Consider the following 26,751-nt stretch of genomic DNA (forward strand, 5'->3'; position numbering starts at 1 on the left):
GAGAGGGGCACGTCAGGGGGCGGGCGGGGGCATGGCGGGGCCGCTAACCCCACCCAGGAGTGGGCGAGCCTCCCCCAAGCCCGCGTCAGGGCCCCTCTCGGGCCTCGCCCTCTCTCTCTCCCTCTCAGGCACACTCCATTCAACGCAAAAGCTTCCTCCCCGGTTCCGGCACCTCTGCCCTGCTCGGTCGGTGGTGGGGGCCCCCTCCTGGGTGGGGTTAGCGGCCCCGCCGTGCCTCGCGCAAGGCGCTGGACGCCCAGACACCAGCCCCACCCACGACCGTGGGCTGCAACGCTTCCCCCGGTACGTCCTCGCGATCACTCTGCTCCCCCGCTGTGCGGGCGCCACCTCTGGGCTCCACTGGCTGCCTGTGAGTCCAGGGTGGCCGTCAGAGTCTTGCCGCTGCCACCCCGCCCCCTGCGTTTCCACGCCACCTCCGGGCCCGTCTCAGGCGCGTCCCGCGGCGCGGATTCTCCCAGGACGTCTGCCCGGGCGCGTCGACAATTCGGACTCTGCGCGCACCGGGCCCGGGACGGGACGTGCGGGAGGCGTGGCGAGCTGAGCGCTTTATGTCCCGCCCGCCTCCTCGCTGCGCTTGTTTCCCTGTGAGGAGGCCTTGCTGCTCTGCTTAGGTTTTCAGTGCGTTCCGCGTATCTGCCTCGCACAGGGGACCGGCTGTCTGGGCTCGGCCTGTGTCCACGGCACCAGGGGCCGCGCGGGTCCCTCTGATGGCCTCTGGGGACCGACACTGCTTCTCCACCCTCAGTAGTGCCGTCTGCCTTCCGACGTGGGTCCTGTGGCATCAGCCTCGTCCGTTACTGAAGAGGTGCTGCTCAGAGTCAGATGCCGGCGAGGCCGCTGCATCCCGGCCCCTCCTAGGCGCTCGCGGTCAGGCCGGCCCGGCCGCCCCTGCCGCCCTCTCTGCACCGGCGCGCTCTTCTGAGTGACCACCAGTTGGCCTCCTTTCAGATGAGTTCAAGTGTATTTCAGGGGCTGTAAGGGCAGGAGGGGCCCCTGAGGGCACAGGCCCTGCCGGTGCTGGAATCCCCACAGGCTCACTGGTGGACGCTTGCAAAGAACACAAAGTAAGGACGTACACGGAGACGCTCGGCCACTTAAGAACAACCAACACAGCCAAACGAACCAAGTCAAACAAGGCCCGGCGAGGACCCCAGCGACACCAGCACGGACCCTCGCCTTGGTGGCACAGCCCAGGCCCCGGCAGGCGGCCTTGGGCGTTTCCTCCGGAGCCACTAACAGACAAGGGGAGGGAAAAACGGCGGCCCGGCGGGCACAGCAGGGCCCTGAACCTGCGCCCCGGTACTCACAAAGTCTTGCTGAATGTCAGTGAAATCCTTCCCGTACTTCTCCAGAGCCTCCTCGAAAAGGCTGGCCTCCGAGGCCGACCACTCTTCCATCTCGTCCCTGCAGAGGACGGGCCCGCCCTGCGGCACCAGGGCCGAGATGGCCTTGGCGACATCGTACAGGCTCCTGTGCAGCGTGTCCATGGCGTGGAACTGCGGTGGGAGAGGCGGGTCGCCCGGGCCCCAGAGCTGCAGCGGCCCCGCCCCGCCCCGCACACCCGGGCCGCACGGGAGGGGATGAGGACAGTCTCCAGTCTCGGGCGGGGGGGCCTCTGGGGAGAGCACAGGGAGAGGCCAAGCTGCTCGGAGCAGAAGAGGGGAGCAGGTGTGCTCCCAGGCCCACTTCGGCAGGGGCGGGACTCCAGGAGGGGGTGGCTCAGCCAGCAGACGGTGGGTGACTGGCCCCAGGGCCAAAGTGCCCTGGGCAGGAGGGGCCGGCCTAGGGCACGAGCCGTCCTCTGGGAGATGCCTCTGCCTCTGAGGTGGCAAGTGTGGAAAGAGAAGGGCGGGCTGAGGACGTGCGGCCGCAGCCCAGCAAGGGCCCAGTAGGGCCTGACCACGTGCCGGCCGGCAGCCTCTCACCAGCATGAGACAGGGTCACCACACGGGGCAGTGAGAGCCCTGCGCCGTGCCACCCGGGGAGCGGGTGCTGATCTGAGGCCCGGTGGCCCTCTCACTTACCAGGGTGATGTCCCGAGAGGCGGCCGCGGCGCTCATGTGCAGGCTGGGCTGCCGGACAGAGCTGCTGCAGTCCAGGGCGCGTGCAAAGGTGCCCACGGAGCTGGGGAGGAGGAGAGACGCTGACCACTGGAGCGGACAAGCAGGAGGCGCGGCCGGACCAAGCCAGACACGCAGAGGCGTCCAGACTCGGCTGTCTCGGGACAGAACACTGTGGTCTGGAGCGCGGGGACGTCGTTTCTGAGACTTTGCAGACCTCTTCTTACAAAAGACAGCCTTCAGGTCCTGAGGCTCAGGACCCCATTCCTACACTGTTTCCGACGGCACCCGGCCCAGGCGCCTTCTGGGCGTGTAGCCCCCCTGTGCTCGCAGGAGCTCCCCTCCTGCTGTCCCAGCCCAGGGACCCCTGGGGGGCCGGCCTGGGCAGAAGCTGCTCCTCGGAGGGCTGCCCCTTTGTGCCCAGGAGGCCCCACGCCTCCAGGCCACATCTGCCCGGTCCCGGAGCCGGACGAGCAAGCACCTCTGTCCCGCCCTACCGTCCGGGGAAAGAGCCCCCATCTGCGGCCGGCTTACTTGGCCTCGGCTGGTGGGCGGCCCCTGAGGTCCACGGGTCGGGCTGCCTCCTGGACCCAGGGACCCAGCAGCCCCCCAGAGCCGGCTCCACCTTCAGGGAAGGGCCAGGCCCCACCCTGCAGGCCTCCCTAGGAGCCACGAGGGGGTCTCAACAGAGCAGGGCCCCGGACCCTCTAACCTCCCAGGCCCTTCACTGGGGGATGCCCTGTAGGACAGGCGTCCCGACGCCCACCGCAGGGGTGGGGCAGTGGCTCAGGCCCCGTGCCGGCTTGTGCCCGGGGGTCAGGCAGGACGTGGCCGCCCCAGCCCAGAACTTACCGGGCCACCACCAGGAACTGGTCGATCTGCTTGTCCACCAGCGGGTTGTGAACCTCCCACACCTTGGTCTCCAGCTTGGCCTGGTCTCGGCCGTCCTCCTCGCCTAGGAGGACGAAACACCGCGCGGTGAGAACACCGCGGCCGTGAGAAGACCCCCGCGGCTCCGTCTGGAGCCCAGGGTTGGACGAGGGACCAGGCCGCTGAGGCGGGGAGCGGGCTGGGAGGGCGCGTGAGCCCAGGGACGAGGCGACAGCGCGCGTGCGCACACACGTGGGCAGGCGCGCACGCACGGGGCGGTCGGGCCCGGAGCTCCAGGGCACGCTCCACACACGACGGCCTTCACCTCTGGAAACAGTGGGCGCCTGGGGCTGGCAGCCCGCGGCCCCCGTCGAGGAGCTTGAAGAGGTGCCGTCGGGAGGGCCCAGGGAGCACAGCCAGCTGGACAGAGGGGCGCAGCGGCTCGGACCTGATCAATCAGCTCTTTCCTCTGAGGCTCTGCGGGGTGGGGCGCGGCTGCGCCCAGCCCCCAGCGGCAGCCCCGCCACAACGAGGACACTGATGTCAACTCAGTGCGGACCCACGCCTGCCACCCAAGGGCGCCCTCGGCGTCAAAAGCCTCCGTCTTGGGGCCTCTTCCCTCTGCAGGCAGGAGCCCCACTCCTCACCCTGTATGCGGTGGGCATGGGGCTCAGGGCCCGGCCAGGAGGGCTTCTCTCCTGGGCAGCTGCCCATGCCAAGCGCCACCTGTCACGTGCTCCAGGCAGCAAGGAGCAGACGAGGCCAGCACGAGGGTCCAGAGAACGCCTGCCCCGAGGTCACAACCCCGCTCAGCTCAGGCACTCCGCCTGCACGTCTGCAGACCCTCTCAGCCTCTGTTGCCCTCCGTGGCGACCAACTTCCAGACCCAGGGCAGGACCCCTCACGGCACTCAGCAAGCCCGCGGGAGCCCTGTGCGAGCGCGGTCACGCAGGGCCAGGCACGGCCGGAAGTCACCAAGGAAACACGTGCTCCCTCGCCCTGGGGAAGGTCAGGCCCTGCTAGGCTCCAGGGGACGGTGCCGGGCCGGAGGCTCACAGGAGAGAAGCCCTGCACTGCAGACCGACCCGGGGGTGGGAACGAAGAGATCTGAGGGGTCAGGGTCCTGGGGGCTGCATCTGTAGGACGAGCACAGGTGGGATTTTCCCGGTGTCGTGGGTAGGCTCCTTCCTGGTGGTGACTCGGCACGGAGAGCCCTCCCCAGGGACAGTGGGTACCAAGGAAGGCAGGGCCCCCACTCCTGGATCCAAGGTCTGCAGGCCGCGACCAGCCCCCAGCGACTGCCGGGCAACTGAGCCCAGAGCCACGGGCACAGCTAGCTGTGGCCCCAGCTGTGGCCCCAGCTGCCCGCTGGTGCACCCTGCAGACGTCTCACGTGTCCAAGGCAGGGGCACAGCTTCACCCGCCGGGAAGGGTCCAGGCTCCAGGACGAGAACAGGGAACTGAGGCCTAGGCCGACCCCACCTCGCCCCAGCAGCCCAGGGGTCGGGAGGAGGAAGGGCTGTAGGGATGCCGCCCCTGGCCCTGGGGCTGCAGGCAGGGCTTCCCCGGGGCACCCAGAGACGCATCCTCCCGCCAAGCACCCAGGGCTGGCCAGAAAGCAAGGTTCTCGGACGTTCCAGCCACTCAGTGTTCTCCTGTGGCCGCCGTGTGGCCTCTCCTGTTTCCCACTGGATGTGGCCCTTTATCCTCAGCCAGGCTGGCTGGGATGGTGTAGACCAGGAGGCCCCATGGGGCCACTGGAGGATGCCCATCCCTGGAGCGGGGCCTGGGTGCCAGGCGCACCCCGCCCAGCAGGAGGACGGGCTGCACCAGGAGACCAGCTGGGCCAGCGCATCTGACTCTGCGCAAGTGCGGGGGCCCCCACGAGTGACGCGAGCGGCCCCAGGGCAGGACCACAGGGCAGAGCGCCAGGGCTGGCGGGAAGGGCGGCCTCGCCCCACCGGGGACGGAGCCGGACACCCATGAACAGAGGGAACCGCCCCCACCAGGTGCTTCCCGTTAGCCCTCCTCCTCACATCCGACTGGTGGCAGGAACCCCCATAAGACAGAGACAGAGACCAAGACCAACCAACGGGGGAGGCAACTGTGTGTGTGTGTGTGTAAGATGCACACGCGTGGGAGGTGTGGCGCGTGCGCTCGTGCGCGTGTGTGTGCAGCAGGAAACACGCACACAGGCTGAAAGCGGACCAGCTTCCGGGGATCAGGAGTTGCATCCCCGAAAGGAGCAGCAGCCATGGAAAGAAGGGACGTCCGGCATTTCTACAGCACAGGGGAAACCGAGGCACAGACCACAGGGGAGCCAAGCCCAACCCGCAGCCCCACAGGTGCTGGGGACGCTCGCCAGGAGGACACCGCGCTCCTTAGGGACACCTGGGCGCCACGCGGGGATGACCCTGCACACAGGGGACCAGCTCCGCAGGAGCACAGGCTCCGAAGAGAGCGCCGTCCCGGGCGAGCAAGTGCGCGGGTCAGCTGTCGGGCCTGCCGCACAGCCACTACGGGGCCGCGCAGGAAGGAAGCGGGGGAGGGGAGGTGGCGGGTGCCACGAGGCCCGGACCCCGCCGCGCTCCCGGTCAACCTGAGCTGCCTGAGTGTGGCCACCACCCAAGAGGCCCGGGCTCAGCCACATGGCCCCAGAAGGAAGCCCGCCAAACGGCGCCCCAAGCCAGACAGCACCGGCCTTGCTGGTCACCGCGGGTCCACGTTCCTGCCTGGGCAGCTTGGTCGGGGACAGAACGGGCTGAGAAGCTGGGGGTCAAGCCCGCCCATGACCCCCGGGCTGCTGAAAGACTGAAGGGCAGGGGAGCTGGCACTGCGTCCCCATGCACCTCAGCCTCGTGGACGGCACCACCCGCTAGAAGTCAGTGAAAGAGGCAGGTCCATTCAAACGAGTTTTTGGGAGAGAAAAAGGGCTTCGAAAAGGTTATGAAAACAACTGACGGAAGGAAACAAAATCTCCAGGTGCCAGAGAGGGTCCGACGACCCCTCCTGCTGGGGGTCCTGGGGCTTGCCGCCCCATCCCAACACCCAGAGGCCCCCGCCCTCCCCGCCAGCCCCCCGGCCCACTTTACCTTCTTTCAGCAGGTCGGTGATGTCCGCCTGGTACCGGTTCCCGACACGGATCTCCCCCTTGTCAGCCAAGAGGGTCTTCTGCTGGGGGTCATAGACGAGAGAGTAGAAGAAGAAGTCCTGGAAAACAGCACACGGGGCGGCGTCAATACACAGCACCCTCGGCCACACTCGGAGGTCAGCAGACGGGAGGGGCGCCCGTCGGGGGGACAGTGATCTGCTCGGAGACACAGAGAGCTGACAGGTCAGCAGGCTTGAGAGCGCAGGTGAGGCAGCTGTAGGACCAGTTCCCCAAACTGCCACATGCCCACCAGCAGCAACAGTTTGAAAACTGAGTTTATAAGAGCATTTAACAGCAACAAAAATCCTAAGGCATCTGGGAACGAATGTGACAGATTCCGGGCACGTCCTTTGAGAAGATGGTGCCGTTTTCGTGCAGTTGTCACAGGAGACGTACACAAAGGGGGTTACGTTACAGAATGTTCTGGACTCGGTGCCCAGAGCTGTCAGCGGAGCAGCAGCCTGCGGCCCTCAGCCTCGGAGCCTGTCTTCACCCCGCACGCCCGCGCCCAGGCTGTTCCGGCTGGAACTGGCACAGTCCGGCCTTCCTGGCCCTTCGCTGCCTGGCACTCCACGTGCCGAAGCTGCTTCTCAGAAGCTGCGTTTAGCTGGCTTGGGCTGCTCTGCAGAAACCAGCCTGCCGACCCCGGGGGTCTCCCCGTGTACACCGAGGGTCGCGGCACCCCGTGCCAGGACTGCTACCTGGCCCCGTGTCCCCGTGCCGCCTTTCTTAGTCCCTTGTGGTTGCTTCTCGCGGCCCCTGCTCCCCGGGCGGCGGACAGCTCCTGCGTCGGAGCCAAGGGCTCCTCCGGGTGCGGGTCCGTGCAGGCTGCGGCTCCCTGAGCCCCGAGCAGGACGGGGCGGGCCTGGGCGCCGTCAGTCGATTCTTGCCCGGGGAGAGGAGGCCGTCCCAGTGGGCTGCCTGCCGTCTCAGGCTAAGAGCCACCCACCCCTAGACAGGTGAGCGAGAGAAGCAGAAACCACGAGGCGTGCGCCCAGGAGACACACAGGTCCCCGAACGGGGCCCACGCGCTCGCCACTGCCGGACACCAAGTGGCTCACAGACGCCGTTTTGCTCACGGCCGTCCCTCCGCGTCACCACCTCTGTGTGGCTGTCACTCAGGGGTCTTTCTAAACTGCAGACAACAGCCCCCAGTGGACGCACGCCTGGGGGTCGCGGCCCCTGCTCTGTCCCGTGGGCAGGCACGCGGCGGCTCCCTGGGGCCCGGGCTGCCCTGGGGGCTCTTCAGCGCCGACTCCAGGCAGCGTCCTCCTGGCGGTGCTCCAACACCCGATGGAGTCAGGCCTCGGCGAGGCCACGGCACCGGGCTTGCCCTCCCTCGCCGGACTGCTGTCGCCACGGTCCACGGTCCGGCCCCCCGCCCACCTTGCCCCTCTGGGCCCCCAGGAAGAGCCGGGCCCTGCCTCGGGGAGAGGGGACTGTGGCTGAGAGCAAGCGTCGCCCACAGACGATGACACTCCTGCTAGGAGCTGCGGGGTGGCCGCACACAGGTCCCAGGGGAGCCCGCAGTGCGTGCGGACACGCAGGGAGGGGACCCCGGACCCACAACCACTCCTCGCCTGGCCCCAGGAGCTCCCTTACGCCGGGACCTGTCCCACTAGGTAACACCCGTGCCCGCGCCGCTCCTGACCCCGCTGGCCTGCCATCGTCCCCAAACACGCTTCTTGCTGCTCCCAGGACTCACGCGTGCACCCTCTGGGGACGTTTTCAGTTGTTCCGCCTCGGGGGAGGGGCGCTGGGCAGGCAGCACGGACAGCCCGCAACAAGCACCACCCGCCCTGGGTGTCACCGCGGGCTCAGGGCGAGCAGCTCGGGTGTCACAGCAAGGCCCAGGCACCGGCCGCCGTGGCTCCCCTCCCACCCTGGTCTGGGATGAGGAGGTCGGTGCCCTGGCCCCAGACCCTGGCAGCACTGACGGTTTTGGTTTCCTAAACTCAGAAACCCTCTGGTTGCCTGGCCAACACAGTCGTGAGTCAACCCAGCGAAGACTGGAGACGGTGGCCCGGACTGCAGTAGGGCCACACGCCCGCTGGGAAAGCCTGATAGCGACCACAGCGGCTAGCACGGGTCCCATCGTCCCCTCCAGGATGAGTCGTGCCCCTCCTGGGGGTTGAGGGGTGGGGGGGAGAGCAGACCCCCGGGAGCCGTCGCGCCCACTTTGGGCCCTCACTCTGGAGACGCGAGGAGTGGGGACTGCACGGGACACCGGGAAGGGCCGTGACAGCGCCTGGCCTCAGGGTGCCACGGGCAGGGAAGGGCCCGAGCCCAGCGCGAGGTGGGAGCAGCAATGCCCACCCAGACCAGATCAGCGGAGCCAGGATCCGCCTCTGCCCCCACCCCCCAGCCCCCAGCCCACGGCGTCGGGCCTCACCTCCCGTTCCAGGTAGGACTTGAGGGACTCAGTCTCGTTGAGCAAAGTGACGCTGCACTTCCCTCTACAAGGTAAGGGCGCGCGTCAGGGGGGCTGGGCGGACTCCCTCGTGCCGCACCCCGCCCCCGGGCACCTGACGTGGGTGGCGGGACTCCCTCGTGCCCGTGCCCGGCCCCCGGGCACCTGACGTGGGTGGCGGGACTCCCTCGTGCCTGCCCCCGGCCCCCTGAAGTGGGTGGCGGGACTCCCTCGTGCCCGCCCCCGGCCCCCGGGCACCTGATGTGGGTGGCGGGCAGTGACTCCAGCTGTCTGGAGAGGAAGAGCTCTCGATGCCTCAGCTGGTGCTTGAGCTTCTCAGGCAGGTCTGCCATTTCTGGGTTCTCCATTTCCTCCTCTGTTTCACCTGAAGAACACAGAGCTCCTGTGAGCTGGTCCCGGAGACACACGCTCAGGCGGCCGGACAAAGGCCCACCCGCTGGCTGCACAGGCCCCTCCCCACGCTGGACCCGGGGCAAGTGGCAGTGTAGGTCCCCGCAGCGCACCCCAGAAGCCCCGGGCATCTGAGCAGGAAGGAGGACAATGTCCTGTGCTGGCCTGGGAAGCAGCACGTCAGAGAAAGAAGGGAAAGCGAGACAGCAGCTGCTGCACGTCCAGGACGGGGGGCAGGACCCACCACGCCCCGCAGCCCTCCCTGCGCCAGGGACCCCTCAGGCCTGCCTCGCAGCAGGGCGCACAGGCGCGGGCACGCGGGCAGCCCGGCGCACAGACCTCAGGACCTTCCCGCAGGGGCGGCTCTTACCTTCCTCGCCGTTGTCGGCCCCCGATCCGGTTTTATAGCAGACCGATAGGGCTGTGTAACAGACAGACAGCACCCAGATGGCGGGTCAGCGACAGCGTGCCGCGCCACTCACTCCCTGCCCGGCCTGGACTGAGGGCTGTGAGGCCAGGAAGCAGGATGGACAAGGGGGCCGCGGACCACCCAGCCAAAGACAGAGAACACCTGAGCCTTTGGACATCCCTACCAGCTGACCTCAGCTCCTGCCAACCCCACGCCCACGCTGCCCAAGGCTCTCCAAGCAGAGCCCCAGACAAGCCTGGGCAGTGAGGCCCCGCTACCTGCACACAGAACACACCTGCCCCTACGAAGTCGGGAGAAGCAAGGACGGGGCAGGGGACACGGCCGAGCCACAGCGTGGGGGGGGGGGCGGGGGACACGGCCGAGCCACAGCGTGGGGGAGGGGGAACACGGCCGAGCCACAGCGTGGGGGGGGGGGTGGGGGACATGTCCCAAGGCCAGTCAGCAGCGCGTGCTTCCTGCCTGCGGATGGTGACCAGGGGGGCCTCGGCCACACCTCTAGGGCTGTGCCATCAATGGGCACAGGGAAAGCCTGAAACTCGAAACTGGCATGCGGTGGGGCTGTGGAAGGTCTCCACGATGTGGACCCTAGCACGTGCAGCCCTGGGGCTGGAGTGGTCGTGCACAGTGGGGTGGGGGAAGCCAGACGCATGGCGAAACCCATCCTCTGCCCCAAGACCCAAAGGTAGGGGCGTGGAGCCCAGCCCCCCCAGGCTCTGGGCCACCATAAGGCCCCTGGCCCTCTGCTGCCCTCCTGTGGTGGCTGCAAGGAGTCCTGGTGCCCCTGGGCAGGGGACACGCCCCCCCCCCCAAAAAAAACCCTGGTTGCGGCAGCTCAGACGGAGGTCAGGGCTAGGGGCGGGGGCGCTGGGGGAAGAGGGGCAGGGCCGGTCTGCCCGGGCTGTGGGCGATGGGAGCCTGGCCTCGGCACCTCCCTGCCCACTCCCGGGGACGTCACCAGCACCCGGAAGCCGGCCCACCACCCCCACACCTTACCCTGCTCACGCCTGTCCGGTGATGGCCCCGCTGGCCCCGCAGCACGGCTAGGGACCGGGCCGGGGGCAGCCACCCTGGCCCCTGCCCGCGACAGGCCCTTGGGCATCCATTCCGGGTCTGCAGGCACCGCCCCTCCCTGTCCTGAAACTAGCTCACAGTGGCTCTGAGACCCCCAGCCCACCAGGGCTCCCTGCCATCAGCAACGGTGAGGAGGGACCCAGGAACGCACACCCCAGGGCCACGCTTAAGGCCTCAGGGGTGGCCAGGGTTTGGGCCAGGCCAACCTCCAGCCCCCGGGAGACTAGGAGAGAGCCTCCCCACAGCCCCCAGGCCCTGTTCCCAGCGGACCCTCAAACGAGCGTGGGCTGTGGCACTTGGCCTCTAGGAACCCAAGACATGGCCCCTGGCATAAAAGCCCCTCCCTCTGGGATCCAGGGTGCCCGGGCCCTGGGCTCAGAGCTGGGGGGCCTTCCCCACAAGGCCCAGTTAGGCTCTGGGCTCCCACCCTACCCCAGCTCAGCTCACACACCCTACTGGCTCTCCCGAGCCCCTGCAGCTGGTTCTGGGGGGTTCCAGGGAGGACCTGTCACCTGTGCCCACTGTCCCCTCGGGCAAGGCCTTGGTCTCAGGAGGACAGCTCTGTGGGAGGGGGCCACACACCTCGAGACAGGGCCGTGGCGGAGCAGAATGTGGCCTGGAGACCCCAGCAAGGGCTCTACCGTTCCGGGGAGGTCTGTGTGGCCCCAGGGCATCTGTGCGGCACCAGGGGCTGGATGTCCTGGTAGGGGCAGGGCGGAAGCTTGTCCCTCAGGCCCCCGGGCCCAGAAGAAACTCGAGCAGCTAATCTGACCGTGCAGTGGGCTCCCCTGGGTCTCTACCCCTCCTGCCAGAAGGGCCCCCAGAGTGTCCCTACACCCATGCCCTGACACTGGGCGAGGCCCTGGGCAGCGAGGTGGGCCAGCCTCGCCCCAGCTGCAGCGAGCTCACAGATGTGCACGCCAGGAGAGTCAACCCCGAGAAACGTGGTTTCTGCACAAACCACCGCGAGACTGAGCAGCCAGTACAGGCTCCTGAGAAAACAGCCGAGGCCCCGCACTGAGAGGCGGTGAGCTGGTGGGAGCGGGTGGCCTCCTCAGAGCAGCACACCCCGTGCGCGTGACACGTGTTCCCTGCAGCTTGGCTCTAAGTCCCCGGCAAGGAGCTTTCCCTGCATGCAGAAGCCCCGCCGGCACCGCAGGGCCTCTGCCCACCCTGCCAGCTCCAACACTTCTGCAGGACCCCCTCCTCCCACGGGTCTCAGGGCCTAACAGCTGGCCAAGCTCCCCCCGGGGGCCTGAGAGCAGCGGAGCCTGGGCCCGTGGACACAGCGCGCCGTGTGCCGAGGGGCAGGGGCTGCAGTCGCTCTGGGCTGAGCAGCAGACACGGGGAGGAGATCCTCTACCGCCAGGGCCACCCCCAAGGCCCCCGTCAGCGTCCTGACAGCATGAACGGGAGCCCGCGTGCTGACACCTGCAGGGCCAACGACCACACAGACCACTCCACTGGGCCACGCAGCTGTGCACCCCCAAGACCCCGGCTCTTTTCCTCTTTTCCTCGGCACCGGGAGGCCAGAGTGCAGGGGTGGTGGGCACAGGCTTTAGGGTGCGAGGCTGAGAGGCACTGCATCCCATCTCTGTCCCCTCTGGGCACAGCCTCAGGGCCCACCACTGGCGTGCCACAGGGACGCTGCGGACAGAGGCCAAAACCCAAAGGTGGGATCCCATCCTCCCGTGAGGCCAGACGAGGCCGGCAAAGAACCGGCTGCTCCCTCAGGGTCGGCCGCACAGCCTGCGTCCACCCTGCGTGGCGCAGAGGCCTGTCCTGGACAAGAGCGCCAGCGGCCCTGCCCCTCCCCCCACAGGCCTGGAGCCCAGGGCCCAGCGCTCCCTGTGCCATCCAAGGAGTGGTCCATCCAAGGATCTGCAAAGTCCCCCAATTAAACTCCTCAGGTAGATGAGAGCAGCCACACCCTAGGACAAGCACGGCCAGGGTCGCTTCTCAGAGAAGGAAGGAGGCCCCAGGGACATGCATGGACTTCAGTCTACACCCGCCCGGAGGCTGAGGTGGCGGGGCTGGAGGGCTGGGCTGGGAGACTCACTGGCGTGCTTGTCGGCCAGGGCGATGAGCGTGCTGGAGATGTCCCGCCTTCGGTAGAAGCACACCACCTTGGCCTCCACGTTCCCGTTGGCCGTCTGCAACAGCAAGGCAGGGTCTAAGGAACGCATGCCCCCGCGGGCCTGCGGCTCCCCGCAGGGGTGTTCCCCAGACGGGGCCTCAGGTGTGACCAGGGACGGGCTCGTCATGCGGAGCCCGTGCCCCAGGGAGGGCCCTGGAGGGCAGCGGCAGCCCTGACTGACGGAGGGGACGCACACCAGACCTAGACCGAGTCTGCACCCCCCACTCCTGTCCTATCCCGAGCCGCCTGACGACACCAGGTGGACCCCGGCCACCAGAAAGGCCAGCTCTGCCTTGGCCTCGGGAGCTGCCCCTTCCTTTCGGGCACCAGAGGGGGTGTGATCAAGGACAACGACTGCGGGCCTCCGTCACCCGCCACAAGCAGAAACCTGGGCAGCACCCGAGAGGCGCGGCCCTGAGGCCTGGACCCGCCTCCAAGAGGCAGGGCAGTGCGGCGGGGCTAAGCGTCGGCCCGGCCCCAGGATGGGGCGGCAGCGGCCAGGACTGACCTCCACTCGGCAGCTGCTGCCCGGGACCACCCGGGCTTGCGAGGCGTCCAACGAACGCGGACAGAACGAGCAGCAGCAAGGACCCCGTGAGGCCCGCGGGGCGGTAACCTCATACCGAGAACCTGTTTTTTCTTAACTGACGAGTTTACAAAATTTTTAATAATAATGCAAGGATTTTATCACAATTCTCATCTTTGTAGAGTTTAGCACAGCAGCATTTATAACATTAAACAAAAATTATCTTTATGAAAAGTACTTCCCTTTTAGTTATTAAATTCCATTAGACCAGGAATTTTTCCCAAGAAAAAGCCTTCGGAATTTTTCACGTCACTGAGCGTAAGTTAAAAGTGCTATCAACTCCGCTGCTTTACAGGTTCATCACAAAACTGCAGAGTGCACGCTGATGAAAACCATCCTCACTCCAGTCCACGAAGGAATAGAAAGGGCATGAAGAATTCTTCCAGGAAAGCTGAGATCAAGTATCAAAACAAGTGAGCGTGAGAGGGCCTGAAGATGACGCGTCCGTCTTCAGCATGTGAAGACTGGGTTTTTAGAAGCACGACTTGTCAGCTTGTCAGTATGGCTGTGTCAGACCCGTAAACATCTGCAGTGCTCAAGGGTGCCCAGAGTTTTGCAAGATGGGATTCCCAGACCAAAAAGCGCCTCGTAGAAATGGTCCTGGAGACTGTCCGCTGAGCTTGGAACGACGAGGGGCCTTCAACAGGACGGAGACGATCTGGCACCGTGTCAGGCCCACAGAAGCAACCGGACAGAGTCTAGAAGGACCACGCGAGAGCGTCCCGTGGCAGCCACGGTCCCGGCCTCCGGGAGCACCTGGGCCTTGCGTCTTCAGGGCTTTGTCCGAGTCTCTGAGCCACGGAGGCTGCCCCCCAGCGGGCCTGTGGAGTCGCAGCAATGCCCCCTCCTGGATCCACACCAGGTGCAGCCCCTCCCAGGGGCCCCCGAGAACGTGCACCCCCTGGGGTTGTGCTTTGTTCTGTACAACCTCAGCTCTGCGAGCCTGGCTTGGGCCGGACCCTGGAGACCCAGGGCTCCAGAGCGCTCTTCCCTCCGGTGCTCTGCCCGGACCCCTGCTGCCTAGCCCCTCACACCCCCCACATGTCTCCTGCACCTGCCTGCATCGCCCCCCGGGCTGGGGTCCCAAAGGGCCTGTGGGAGGAAAGCTGGGGCGACTGCAGGGCACCCTCGCCCGTCTCCTGTCTCCACGGAGGCCGGCTCAGCGGCCCGGGAGCGAGGGCAGGACGGCAGGGGGCCTTCCCACAGGCTGGGGGTGGCTACGGCTCGGGAGCAGGCGGAGTGGGGTCCTTGGCCCCCCAGGAGGACCCTGCTGGAGGACAACGTGGGATGCGGGGAGATGTCCCACTGGGGTCAGCAGCGTCTGCCTTTCATCCTTTGCTGGACTTTTCGGAGACTCCCACGCCCCACGGTCCAACCTGCCTCCCTAAAACCTGGCTTCTAATCCCACGACAGAGGCTTCCCGGGAGGCCTCAGCCCGTCCTCTGGTCCCCTCTGGGCCTCTCCTGCCTGGCTGGCACCCAGCCGGCCCGCACGGGGCCTGGTCCCCACGCCGCCTCCCTGACACCCGTCCCGAAGGTCTGCCCTCCGCGCCCCCCTCCACACACCCCCGTTCTCACCCCCCCGCCAAACTTTTCCTGTGCTTTCACAACGGCAATTTTCTCCAGCAGTGTAAAGATTTAACTCTTCGTGAAAACAACGTAAATGCCATATATATCCAATCAAAGTTCTAAGAAGAAAACTCGACAGTTACTTTGAAAGCTCATGAAAGCCCAGAGTCCCGGGAGGGCTGGGGGAACTGGTGTTGGGCACGGCCCAGTAGAGGGGCTCCAAGGGGCTCAAAAGAGCTGGGCTTTGCCAAGAAAACTCATTTTAGACTTGTTTTCATTTACAGAAAAGAGACAAAGCGCAGAGCAACCCCGAGCCCCCTGCCCCAGTCTACATGCGCCCCTTCCTCCTGACCCCTCAGTGCTCACTCCAGGGTCCGCTCCAGGGCCCCGCCAGGACCCCGCTGCTCTGGGCGGGTGGCATGGGGACTGGTCAGCGGCCCGCAGGGTGCCCTCCGCTGGGGCGCCCGCTGTCCTGGGGGCTGGACGGGGCTGTGGCTCTGGAGGACCTTGGGGTGGGGGCATTTTCTCAGGCCACTCCTCTGCTTGCAGGGACCTCGTCTCCTCTGATTCCTACTAACTGGACGTTGGGCCGTTGGAGGACTCTCTACTTTTCTGAGTTTTCTCTCTGTGTTTTCGTCCCAGTTTCTGCTACTGACTTCCAGGAGCCTCTTCTCACTCCTGAGTCTCCCCAGTCACAGCAGCTGCCACGTCTCTCTGAGGATGCCCCTGGCTCGTCTGGCCTCAGTTTTCCTCTGCGCCCTCATCAGCTCTCTCCTCGGTTTCTTTCGATGGATCTCACGGTGGAAGCCGTCCTCCCTGCTCCGTCCAGGTCGCAGGCTGAGAGCAGGCGTTTTGCGGGGACGCGACGCCAGCAGCTCAGATCTGCCCCCAGAGAGCACCCCCCCCCACTTCCTTCTGCACACGGGGCTGCCCAGCATCCTGGGGCCGTCAGGGGAGAGCCCTCAAACTGACGCCGTTTTCAGCCCCTGCCTGAACTACAATTGCCTGGGCTGTGCCCACCTCTCCAGCCGGGACGGAGCCCCCATGCCCCGTGGGGTGGGAGGGGAGGCCAGCAGGGGTGCAGGGCTCCGAGGACCCTGAGGGCCACAGCAGACATCTGTGCTCTCCAGTGCTTTGGACCCACGCCCCTTTCCACCACCCCACCAGGCAGAGCTTCCTGGTGCCCACACTTGCGTCCACCCTCACGGGGCGGCACTGCCTCTCCCTCACACACGTGGCGTGTCGCGGCCAGAGTGAGGGCACCGTGGCCACCCTGCGACCACTGGCTGCCATGGCCCCGCCTACCAGGACGGCTCCACGCAGAGGCCTGGCCCCCAGCCACGCCTCCAGTGATCCGCAAGGGGTGGGGGGGGACAGACACCTGCTCCCATCGCAGCAGCGGGCACGGGGTGCACCCTCCCGCCCCACGGCTCCAGTGGGCGGTAAGCAGGGCTTGGGGGAGGCGCCCGCCAGCGTACCGGTTCCAGCAGTGTGGTGGCCTCACGGGACATCCGGCCACCGCCCCCAGCCCCGGTCATTGATACGCCCAGGCCGGGGCTGAGGCTTCGGGGCACGGGCACGCCGCCCATCTCCTGGTCCCAGCAGGCACGGCCTTAGGGTCGGGGTGCCGCCACGGCTAGTCTGATCCTTGGGAGACCGGCACCCTGACCTTCCCGCCCCACCCCACCTGGTCCTGAGAATCGGCTGCACTGCCCCAAGGCCTGAGGTCCAGGAAAGCAGACCCTCCCCTGCTGGCCACACGGAGGTACAAGGTGGCCCCTAGCCAACACGAGTGACAGCAGTGCTTCCGGGACGGGGGCTGCTCCAGGGCGGGGCTCCACAGCCGCCCTTCTGCAGGAACCAGGGGAGAGAGAAGGGGCAGAGCTAAGGGGCCTGCTGACCGGGCACCGCCGTGGCCGCAGCCGTGGCCTCGGAGGAGGGTCACACCGATGCCCTCTCCCCCAGTGTCCCCGCCAACGCCTCCAACTAAGGAGGGCGGCAGGAGACGTGGAGGGGCTTCCCCCACCGGGCTTGGGGGTCTGCACGGGACAGCACCCACTCCTCTGACCAAAGAGGCCATTCTGAACCTGTGAGCCCACACCCACCATGCCCCACCAGGCCCAGGAGGGCTCCGGGGGCCCCACCCCCTAATCCACTCATAAGCGCCTGCCCAGGACGCTCGGCAGACGTGGGGCGAGAGAGGAGGGAGACGGGCAGGGGACCTTTGGGCTGTGGGCGCCCAGGCGGCTTCCTTCACTCCTCAGCTGGAACCATCCAACCCAGACCCTCTCCTAACACCCTACCAGGGACCCTCAGGGATGGGCTCTCCGGGGAGGGGCACCCCCGCCCCCCAGCAGGGACGGGGCCACACGCTACCTTGTTGAGCTCCTCGATCCTCCGGATCAGGTACGGGTTGCTGGAGGAGTTCTCGAAGTAGACGTAGTCTGCAAACGGGCGAGAGCGCATCAGCCTCGCGAGTCCGCCAGCCTGGGAGCCGGCCCCCCGCTCGCCCGCGGCCTGGCTGCATCTGCGGTGGCAGGCGGGGGCCAGGCTCAGGTGGGGGTGGTGGGGGGCCACGGGGGGCTGCAGCCGGCCCGGAGGGGGCCCCAAGAGCGGTACCGCCAGGGCGGGAAGGACGGTCACAGGCACTGCTACGGCCGGCCCCAGAGACCACGTCGGCACGGAGGCTGCCAGGCCCCGGTCACCCCCCCCATGCACATCCCCCGGCGTCCCACCACCTCTCCTCCAAAGACAAAAGAGCTGAACGGAGGCCGGGGCTTCCCGGTGGAGGAGAAACGGAGCTCGCCAGGGCGGCACGAGGTCGGGGGCCCAGGGGAGCAGGGTCCCGAGGGTGCTGCCGCCCTGCCGGGTCCCCCAGACCTCAAGCCAGCACAGGCTCCCCTCACAGAAAAACCACACGTGCTCTCCATTTCCCCAACACCCCCAAGGGCGAGCGGGGCTCTGGCTCAGGGGGGCCCCGGGGTCCACCCGGGAAAGCCCAGGACAGCCGCGAGACCAGCCCCGCAGGGGACGGCTGATCGAGAGGCTGTCCTGGCTGGAGTCCGCTGAGGCCTGCACGTGGACACGGCCCAGGTGCCCCCGGACGGAGGTGAAGACCCCAGAGGGATCACAGGAGGGATGTGCCCGGAGGCTGGCTGGACAAAGAGAGGCCTGCGGGAGGGGCTGGCCGGCACGAGCTTGTTTCAGGGCGACTGCGGCCACACTGCACCTCACTGGACCGTACACTCCAAATGAGTGGGTTTTATCACACGTAGATTTTATCTCAACTAAGCAGTTTTTATAAAAAGGTCTCAAATCAATCATCCAAGCTTTCATTCTAAGAAACTAGATAAAGAGCAAATTAAACCTGAAATAATTACTCCTGCGTGTCAGGAACTGGAAACCACCCAAACGCTCCCCTGGGAGGGTAGGGGGTGGCAGACAGGCAGACAGCAGGTCTGCGTCCAGCGACAGAGTCCCGGCAGCGCCAGGAAAGGTGCCCTGGACACGGGGCGGCGGGGGGCTCGGGGGACTGGGCGTCTTGTGCCCGGGCGGCACTTACACACCTGCCGGCAGCTGCCCTGAGCTTCTGAGGACTGGGCTTCACAGCCTGTAACTCGTGCTTTGGTAGGTGGGGAACAAAGAAAGAGGCAGGAGGGGGAGAGGCAGCAGCAGCGGGAGGAGACGCGAGCCTCCCCTGCACCCGCGAAGAGGACGGAGCGCAGAGGCAACCGCCTTCCAAAGGGAGAATGAAGGGAGGGGAGAAGCCCCAGCCCCTCCCCGGCCCAGACAGCATCGCTGGTGAATCGCACCGAACACGGAAGGGAGGCTGAACACAGTCCACACGAACTCTCCCAGAAAGCACTAGAGCAGGGAGCCCCCGGTGGCTCAGGAGGCCGGACACCGCGAGAGACCACAGAGCAGTGCCCCTCACCAACTCGGAGCACAGCTTCTCAGCACGACCTCTGCACATGGAAGCTGGCCGCCCAGCAAGGGGACAACGCCCCTTGACCACTGGGAGTCACACCTGGGGACAAGTCGAAATCACAGCAGTGGAATGAAGCAGAAAAACCATCTCAACAGATGCAGAAGAGCTGACGAAACCTACACAATGCCTGATAAAAACTCTGACACAGGGGCTTCCCTGGTGGCGCAGTGGTTGAGAACCCGCCTGCCAACGCAGGGGACACGGGTTCGTGCCCTGGTCTGGGAAGATCCCACATGCCGCGGAGCAACTAAGCCCGTGCGCCACAACTACTGAGGCTGCGCTCGAGAGCCCGCGAGCCACAGCTACGGAGCCTGCGCTCGAGAGCCCATGCACCACAACTACTGAAGCCCATGCACCTAGAGCCCGTGCTCCGCAAGAGAATCCACCGCAATGAGAAGCCCACGCACCGCAATGAAGACCCAACGCAGCCAAAAATAAATAAATAAATTTGTTAAAAAACAAAAAACCTCTGATGCAAACTAGGAATTTAAGGGAACATCCTCGCCTGCTAGCAGGCGTTTACCAAAAACCTACAGTGAAGTCCCGTTTACTGATGAAAACACGGTGCCCTCCCCTAAAGCCGGAAGAGGGCACGGGAGTCGATCCCCTGCACTGCTGCTCACCCACAGGTCCTGGTCGGTGCCACGAGGAGAACAAATGAACACATGAAAGGCGTACAGACTGGAAAGGAAGAGAGAAAACTCTCTAGATGCAGAGGACATGACTGTCCACAGAGAAATTCCCAGAGTTTACAAAAAGCTATTAAAACTAATGAATGAGGGGCCGCTCTTGCCTTGAGATGGACTGCATTCTGCCTATGGCACGTGTTGCCCTCTCCATAAACCTGCTTGCACTTAAAAAAGAAAAACAAACGAGTGCGGGTTTAGCAAGCTCACAGGAGACAAAAATAGTGTATTAAAAGTTCCATTTACAATAGCTCACACAAGTACTGAAGTACTAACTTAACAAGCTACAGATCTCTAAAGATCAAAAGCTCTGTGCCAAGATCTGTATGCTGAAAACTACAAAACACTACTGAGAAAAACCAACAAAATCTAAATAAATCGCAACATAGACATCATGAATCAAAACACAGACCGTCAACCTTTTTCAGTACAGGGCCAGAGCGTAAATACTTCAGGCTTCGCACGACAAGAGGCTAAACCAAAGATATCGCTTGGGTATTAACGTAATACATTTCCACAAACATTCTGCCAATGAAATTAAAATCCAAACAATAATAATTGAGTATACTTTTTTGTGATAATCCTGGTCTACTAAGGAATTCTGCTTTGGGGGAGGACAATTTGCTTCATCGGGGCTCAAGTTCACGTTCTGGATCACGAAAACCCATCGCAACGTCCCTGTTAATGCTGACCTGTGACGCGGCCTCTATGTCTTTCTGCATAAAAAGCACCCAAACGATATCCATCTGCAAGCATGAAATTTTAATTGAGCACACTCATACTGGACTCTCTGAGATTTCTCTCGACCTTTCCCTTTCAGCATTTGTGCAGTGAAGGGTGAACCCAGCAGGCCTGGGTCATCCACACCCTGCACGTCCAAAGGAAGGTGTGGCCCCTGACCTGCTCCTGGGAGGTTGCCCCAAAGCCCCTGGAGGGTCCTGCCTGATGGGAGCCTTTGCCCACCTGGGGGCACGGGCTACACAGACCACGCCAACAGTGTGATCTGTGGTGGGCCAGAGATCAACCTGACCTCCGGAGGGCTGGATGCTAAGGCCAGCCACGCTGACGGTCAGTCATGGCTACGTGACCGACCTGGATAAACAGCCTGGACACCGAGCTGCGTGTGGTCTCACCACCTGTGGCCCTGGGAGAGGCCAGCTGGAAGCCTTGACCTTTTTACCTCTGCTGATTCTGGTGTATATCCTTTTGTTGTACTAAACTCAGCCATGAGTGTGACGGCTTTGCTGACCCAGAACTGCAGCAGGTGACACAGTACAGATGGTGGGGCAGCTCCTCAAGGCAGCTACGTGGCTTCTGAAACACAGAAACCTCCTTCGCACGCGCACCGCGGCCCAGAACACACTGCGGGGACTGTGGTCTGAACGCAGAAAACATGCCCGATGCAAATCTGGGTCGGAATGGAGATCCCATTTCTCGTTTTAACATCTGACGGTAAGAAACCGTATAAAGCAGTTTGGGATTCAAACAACGTCAGTCATCACCAAGATGTATGTACCACAGTGTAAGTTTGCAGGAAGTGCCATTTCATGCAATTTTCAGATGAATTCATAAAGGACCACTATCAAGTATGCAGCAAAAACGAATTTCCAAAGGCACTCAGTGTTTGATACTCGTGGTTGAGTGTTCTTCTCATTCTGAAAAATTCTAATTTCTGCCCCAAGTTTAAGAAATCACAGTAAAATTTAACCACTGCTACGCCCTCAAGCTGCTGCAATGGTAGGGCAAGTCAAGATATTCAGCTTCCACCTTTTATTTTGGCTGTGTTGGGTCTTCACTGCTGCGCACAGGCTTTCTCTAGTTGCGGCGAGCAGCGGCTTCTCTTATTGTGTAGCACAGCCTAGGTCTAGGCGTGCGGGCTTCAGTAGTTGCAGCACGCGAGCTCAGTAGTTGCAGTGCATGGGCGTAGCTGCTCCGCAGCATGTGGGATCTTCCTGGACCAGGGGTCAAACCGGTGTCCCCTGCACTGGCAGGCGGATTCTTAACCACTGCACCACCAGGGAAGTCCTCAGCTTCCACTTCTGATAAAAATTCACAGAACTGATGGCGGCTAACTCCTCGAGGTCAAGCAGCTCACCGTTGACACAACAGGTTGGATGAAGCATGAGACTCAACATTGTGCACAAACGCCTGCTGACAAGCAGCCCGACGGACAGGGGGCTCCAGGCACCTGACGTGTTAACAAGCTTTGTCCAGGTGTCCAGCCAAGCCGTTCTGCCCCGTACACCAAATTCTGTTCGCGCACATGGCGGTTCGTCCTACGAGTCAGCTCACGTGGGTCTGGAGGATGAGAGGTCAGATGATCTGCCGTCTGCAAGTTGGGGACCGGAGCCAGTGGCGAGCATCAGCCTGAGTCCAAAGGCTGAGCACCAGGAAGCCCGATGTCCAAGGACAGGAGAGGATGGATGACCCAGTGCAACGAGCGGGATGCCAGCTCCGCGCCTCTCCGCGCCATCAGGCCTCACAGACTGGACGCTGCTGTGCTGGGAGGGCTCCGATCCAGGCTGACCTATCCCGCAACGCCCTGGCGGCCGCACCGGAAACGACGTCCCCCCGGCTCCCTGAGCCCAGCCGGGCAGACACAGCATCCTAGTAGAGCCCCCTTCAGTCGGCACGAGGCTGGCATTTTCCCCATGTCTTTGAACATCTCGGCTGTGCCGGGTCCAGGCGGACTCTTCACAGAGGCCGGTCTCCTCGTGGGGAGCCCATCCCGCGCACCCCGTGCCCACTCCCAGCCCCTCAACCTGGGCAACCAGCCTCCCAAAGGCTGCTCCTCGGCCAGCTGCCACCGACACGACTGAATGACGTCACCACCAGTAACCGGCTTCGCCTGCCCGGCCGATAAGCAGACCCTGTTGGAGGCTCTTGTCCGGTTCGCGAACTTCCGTGAAAGAGCCCTGCGGCTGCACCCACACACACTGCGTCCCTTCGGCACAGCGCTCATGCCCCTCCAGCCACCACCTCCCAAGCCCGGGTGCCCTGCTCGCTCGGCGGGGACGGGGATGCAGACAGGGCTCCGAGCCGGTGAGTTACGACACGTAGGTGTGATTCGCAATGATGGCACCGCAGGTGGGCAGGTGAGCAAGTGAGGTGACCTCACCACCGCTCGACCGTACTGAGGCCCCAGAGCAGTGAGGACAAACGCAAACGCACAAGCACGGCTCGTTCCAACACGACTTTATTTATGGGCACTGAGATTTGAATTTCATGGAATTTTCATGTGTCCTAAAGTATTCTTCTTTTGATTTTTTTTTCCTCAACCGTTTAAAAATGTAGGAACCATTCTTAGCTCATGAGTCACACGAGAACAGGCAGTGGGCCGCAGCCTGCCAGTCCCTGTAGCAGAGGACTCAATCCTGGTGAAGATGCCAATTCTCCCCCAAACTGATCTCAACCATACTTTCAATGTGATCCCAATCGAGACTCCACAGTTTTTTTTCTGTAGAAACCAATAAGCCGATCCTACACTTTACGTGGGAAATCCGAGACGCCAGAATAGGCTACGCAATGTGGAAAAAGGACAGTCAGGGGATTCCCGGCGGTCCAGTGGTTAGGGCCCTGCACGCTCACTGCTGAGGGCCCGGTTCAGCCCCTGGCCAGGGAACTAAGATCCCACAAGCTGCATGGCACGACCAAAAAGAAAAAGAAAAAGGACAAAAGTCGGAGGATTCCTGCCTGATCCAGATTTGCCGTGAAGTTACAGTAATCCAGACGGCGTGGACTGGCACAGGCATGGCCGCATCAATGGAAAAGAGAGGAGGAACAAAGGGCACCACGGCAAACGGGTTGGACCAAGGTGCCTACAGGTGGAGGCGGCGGTCAAGAGGTTAACAGGTGGAGATGGACAACTGGACGTCCACACGCAAAAGGGGAAGGACCCGAGAACCATCACCTCTACCACACACGAAACAATGAACTCAAAATGGGTCCTACACTTGCAAGTAAAACCTGGAACTATAAAAATTCTACAAGAAAACAGGATAAAATCTTTGTGACCTTGGGGTAGGCAGACTTCATACACTTCTCTCTTGTAAAAGAGAAAATTTGCAAAATACATATCTCGTAAAGAACTGAAATCCAGAATACAAAAGAAACTCTCACAACTCAACAGTAAGCTTCTTTCCAATTTTAAAAACCGGGCAAAGGATTTGTCCAGACGCCTGAGCAAAGGCACAGGAACGGCAAATAAACAGGCGGAAAGGGGGCCAGCAGCACGGATGCTTAGGGAAACGTGAATCAAAACTCTAGTGAGGTGGGAGGGAGGGAGACGCAAGAGGGAAGACATATGGGAACATATGTATATGTATAACTCATTCACTTTGTTATAAAGCAGAAACTAACACACCACTGTAAAGCAATTATACCCCAATAAAGATGTTAAAAAAATAAAAATTAAAAAAAAACAAAAAACAAAAAAAACTCTAGTGGGATGCCGTGTGTGCCAGTCAGACTCCTGTGCAGAGGACCCAGGGCCCTCAGCATCGCTGCCGGGAGCACAGGAAAATAATGCCGCCGCCTTGGAAAGTAAGGAGGCTGCACTGCGGACAGGCGGCTCCGCCAGGCGACCCCACCCCTGGGCACTTTCACCCGCGAGAAACACCCATAAGAACAAACGTTCACACTCCAAGCTGAGCACAGGTGCTCACGGTCGGCTTCACTCAACCACCAAAACTGGAAATAGGGGCTTCCCCGGTGGCACAGCGGTTAAGAATCCGCCTGCCAATGCAGGGGACACGGGTTCGAGCCCTGGTCCGGGAAGATCCCACATGCCATGGAGCAACTAAGCCCGTATGCACCACAACTACTGAGCCTGTGCTCCAGAGCCCGGGAGCCACAACTACCGAAGCCCACGTGCCTAGAGTCCGTGCTCCGCAACAAGAGAAGCCACGGCAATGAGAAGCCCATGCGCCGCAACTAAAGAAAGCCCACGCGCAGCAACCAAGACCCAACGCGGTCAAAAATAAATAAAATAAATAAAAAATTATATGTAAGAAAAAAACCTGGCAATGGCCCAGCTGTGATCTGAACATCAGGTCCTTCCAAAAGTCACGCTGAAATCCTAACCCCAAAGCCATGGTATCTGGAGGCAGGGCCTTTGGGAGGTGCTTAGGTGGGGCCCGGAGTGGGATTAGTGCCCTTACAGGAGACCCCACGGAGCTCCCCAGACATCGAGGCTGCTGGAGCCTTGACCTGGGGCCCGCAGCCTTCAGAACTGCAAGAAGTTGGCATCTGTTGTTGACCGGCCCCCAGCGGCTCACGCCTCGTTACAGCAGCCTGAGGGACCGAGCCGGCCCCAATGTCCCTTCACTGCTGAATACGCCTCGGTACGTCCATTCGATGAAACCTATCCAGCAAGCAGCGGATGAGCCACCGACACGAGGACAAGTCCTGAACGCGCTGCAGCCCATGAAGCTCAGGGCTGCCAGAGCCGGCGTGGGGGCAGGCGGGCTGACTACGGAAGGCAAGGACAGCTCAGGGCTGCCAGAGCCGGCGTGGGGGCAGGCGGGCTGACTACGGAAGGCAAGAGGGACACTCGGGTCGCGGAAGCAGTCTAACCGCTCACCTCCCCTCCTGGCCTGCTTAGGACGACACACGAGGAAGCGTCTGCCCAGCTCAAAGAACCGCACACGTAAAAGGGCGCTGAAAAGTGTACTTCAATAGACCCAAATTTAAATGTAAAAAATACACACAGGACGTTCCCATTTGTCTCAGTAATGATGTACCCCAATGTCACCACTAACACAGAATCATCCTGAACTGAGCCATCGCCCCACGGGGAGCCCAGCGTCAGGGTCCCGCCAGCCTCGCGCCACCTTTTCACCAGCAGATCGACACATAACCTGTCCTCCGTGAGTATCCATTTAAAGACACCGTATCCGGTACGTATCACATCGTCCATTCATGAGTGCTGGGCCCGTAGCCTCCCTGCGCTTAGGGATACCGGACGCACTTCATGGCTATGCTGAGGGGCACTTGACACACCGAAATCTCCAACTAAAAGCTCAAGTGGGGCTTCCCTGGTGGCGCAGTGGTTGAGAGTCCGCCTGCCGATGCAGGGGACACGGGTTCGCGCCCCGGTCCGGGAAGATCCCACATGCCGCGGAGCAGCTGGGCCCGTGAGCCATGGCCGCTGAGCCTGCGCGTCTGGAGCCTGTGCTCCGTAACGGGAGAGGCCACAGCAGTGAGAGGCCAGCGTACCGCAAAAAAAAAAAAAAAAAAAAAAAAAAAAAAAAAAAAAAAAAGCTCAAGTGGCATGGTCCTAAACAGGCCGGGGGACCCATCCCTTGTGGCTCCACTCGTTACACATCAACCTTAGGGAGATGGCGGATTCGCAGAGACAATCCGTGAGGAGTGATGGGGCTGGACAGGATGTGTCCGCTGAGCAAGTGGGCGGGCTGGTCACAGCCAGGAGGCCGCGCGAGGGGAGCCAGCGGGGACAGAGGCCCCACAAGAACATGGGCGCACACCCCAGGAGGGGCGCCAGACCCCTGTCAGCATCCCTCCAGAACCGCCTCCCACCAGGTCCCCTGGGGCTGGGGACCCCGCGGCGGGAACGGCGGGGCGCCGAAGGAAGCCAGACTCCTGACCCTGCGGGACCATGTCCGCTTTCACCTGCTACACCTGGGCACCCCCAAGCCCAGAGCCAGGACGCCTGCACGCAGGCCCCCTCCGCTCCTCTGTCCTCGCCCCAGCGGCTCCAGCTCCCCAGCCAGGCCTCCGGCGTACACACCCCACTGGACGGAGGCCGGACCCTGATTGGAGGGGCAAGTGGCCGATGACCATGGGGCCCGGCCTCCCTCCAGGGGCTGGAGCACAGGGTGGAGGCTGATGGCCAGTCACGCGGGCGCCAGAGGCCAGGTCCCAGGCCTGAGCACAGCAGGTGTCCCGCACATCTCTACAGACGGAGGGACAGAGCCGTCCTCACCCGTACGCCAGGGAGAGCCCGGCCGGTGCCCACGGCTGAGTTCACTGGAGCACGTCCCCCCGCGGCCCTGAGCTGAGCCCAGTCCCCTCCCACGGGGTGCGGTCGCCTCTGAGAGGCGACCTCCTGCGACCCCCAGGGGAGCCCCGCCCGGGCAGCCCGAGGAGCCCACTCTCCCCGACGCCCACAGACGGACCCTCGGGGAGCCAGTGTGGCCGCCTGGACCCCTGCCTTGCAGAAGGCAGGGAAGTGGCGGGCCTGCCCTCCAGGGGTGCCGCAGCCACGCCCCTCGCTCCCGAGGCAAGCAGTCCCCACCTCCGGTCACCACCGTCACACGCGTCACCCAGAGGAACCTGGGCCTCCATCTCAGGGGCCCGTGCCCAGCTGGGACCCCCGCACAGCGACAAGAGGGCCAGGACCCA

At 63.4% G+C, this 26,751-nt stretch overlaps 1 protein-coding gene across 1 annotated transcript in view; it reads right to left on the reverse strand.

The window, feature by feature from the left end:
• MTA1 (metastasis associated 1) overlaps positions 1 to 26,751 on the reverse strand; it is a 37,386-nt gene that overhangs the window by 6,233 nt on the left and 4,402 nt on the right. Inside the window, exons 2-10 of the mRNA XM_065872968.1 lie at positions 17,092 to 17,159; positions 12,484 to 12,577; positions 9,294 to 9,344; positions 8,771 to 8,897; positions 8,495 to 8,558; positions 6,044 to 6,161; positions 2,934 to 3,036; positions 2,046 to 2,145; positions 1,329 to 1,517 (exon numbers count right to left, since the gene is read on the reverse strand). Coding sequence (XP_065729040.1) covers positions 1,329 to 1,517; positions 2,046 to 2,145; positions 2,934 to 3,036; positions 6,044 to 6,161; positions 8,495 to 8,558; positions 8,771 to 8,897; positions 9,294 to 9,344; positions 12,484 to 12,577; positions 17,092 to 17,159 — 914 coding nt within the window. The remainder of the gene's footprint in view (positions 1 to 1,328; positions 1,518 to 2,045; positions 2,146 to 2,933; positions 3,037 to 6,043; positions 6,162 to 8,494; positions 8,559 to 8,770; positions 8,898 to 9,293; positions 9,345 to 12,483; positions 12,578 to 17,091; positions 17,160 to 26,751) is intronic.

The sequence above is a fragment of the Phocoena phocoena genome, chromosome 2 (assembly GCF_963924675.1).
Source record: "Phocoena phocoena chromosome 2, mPhoPho1.1, whole genome shotgun sequence".
In the NCBI taxonomy this organism is placed as follows: Eukaryota; Metazoa; Chordata; class Mammalia; order Artiodactyla; family Phocoenidae; genus Phocoena; species Phocoena phocoena.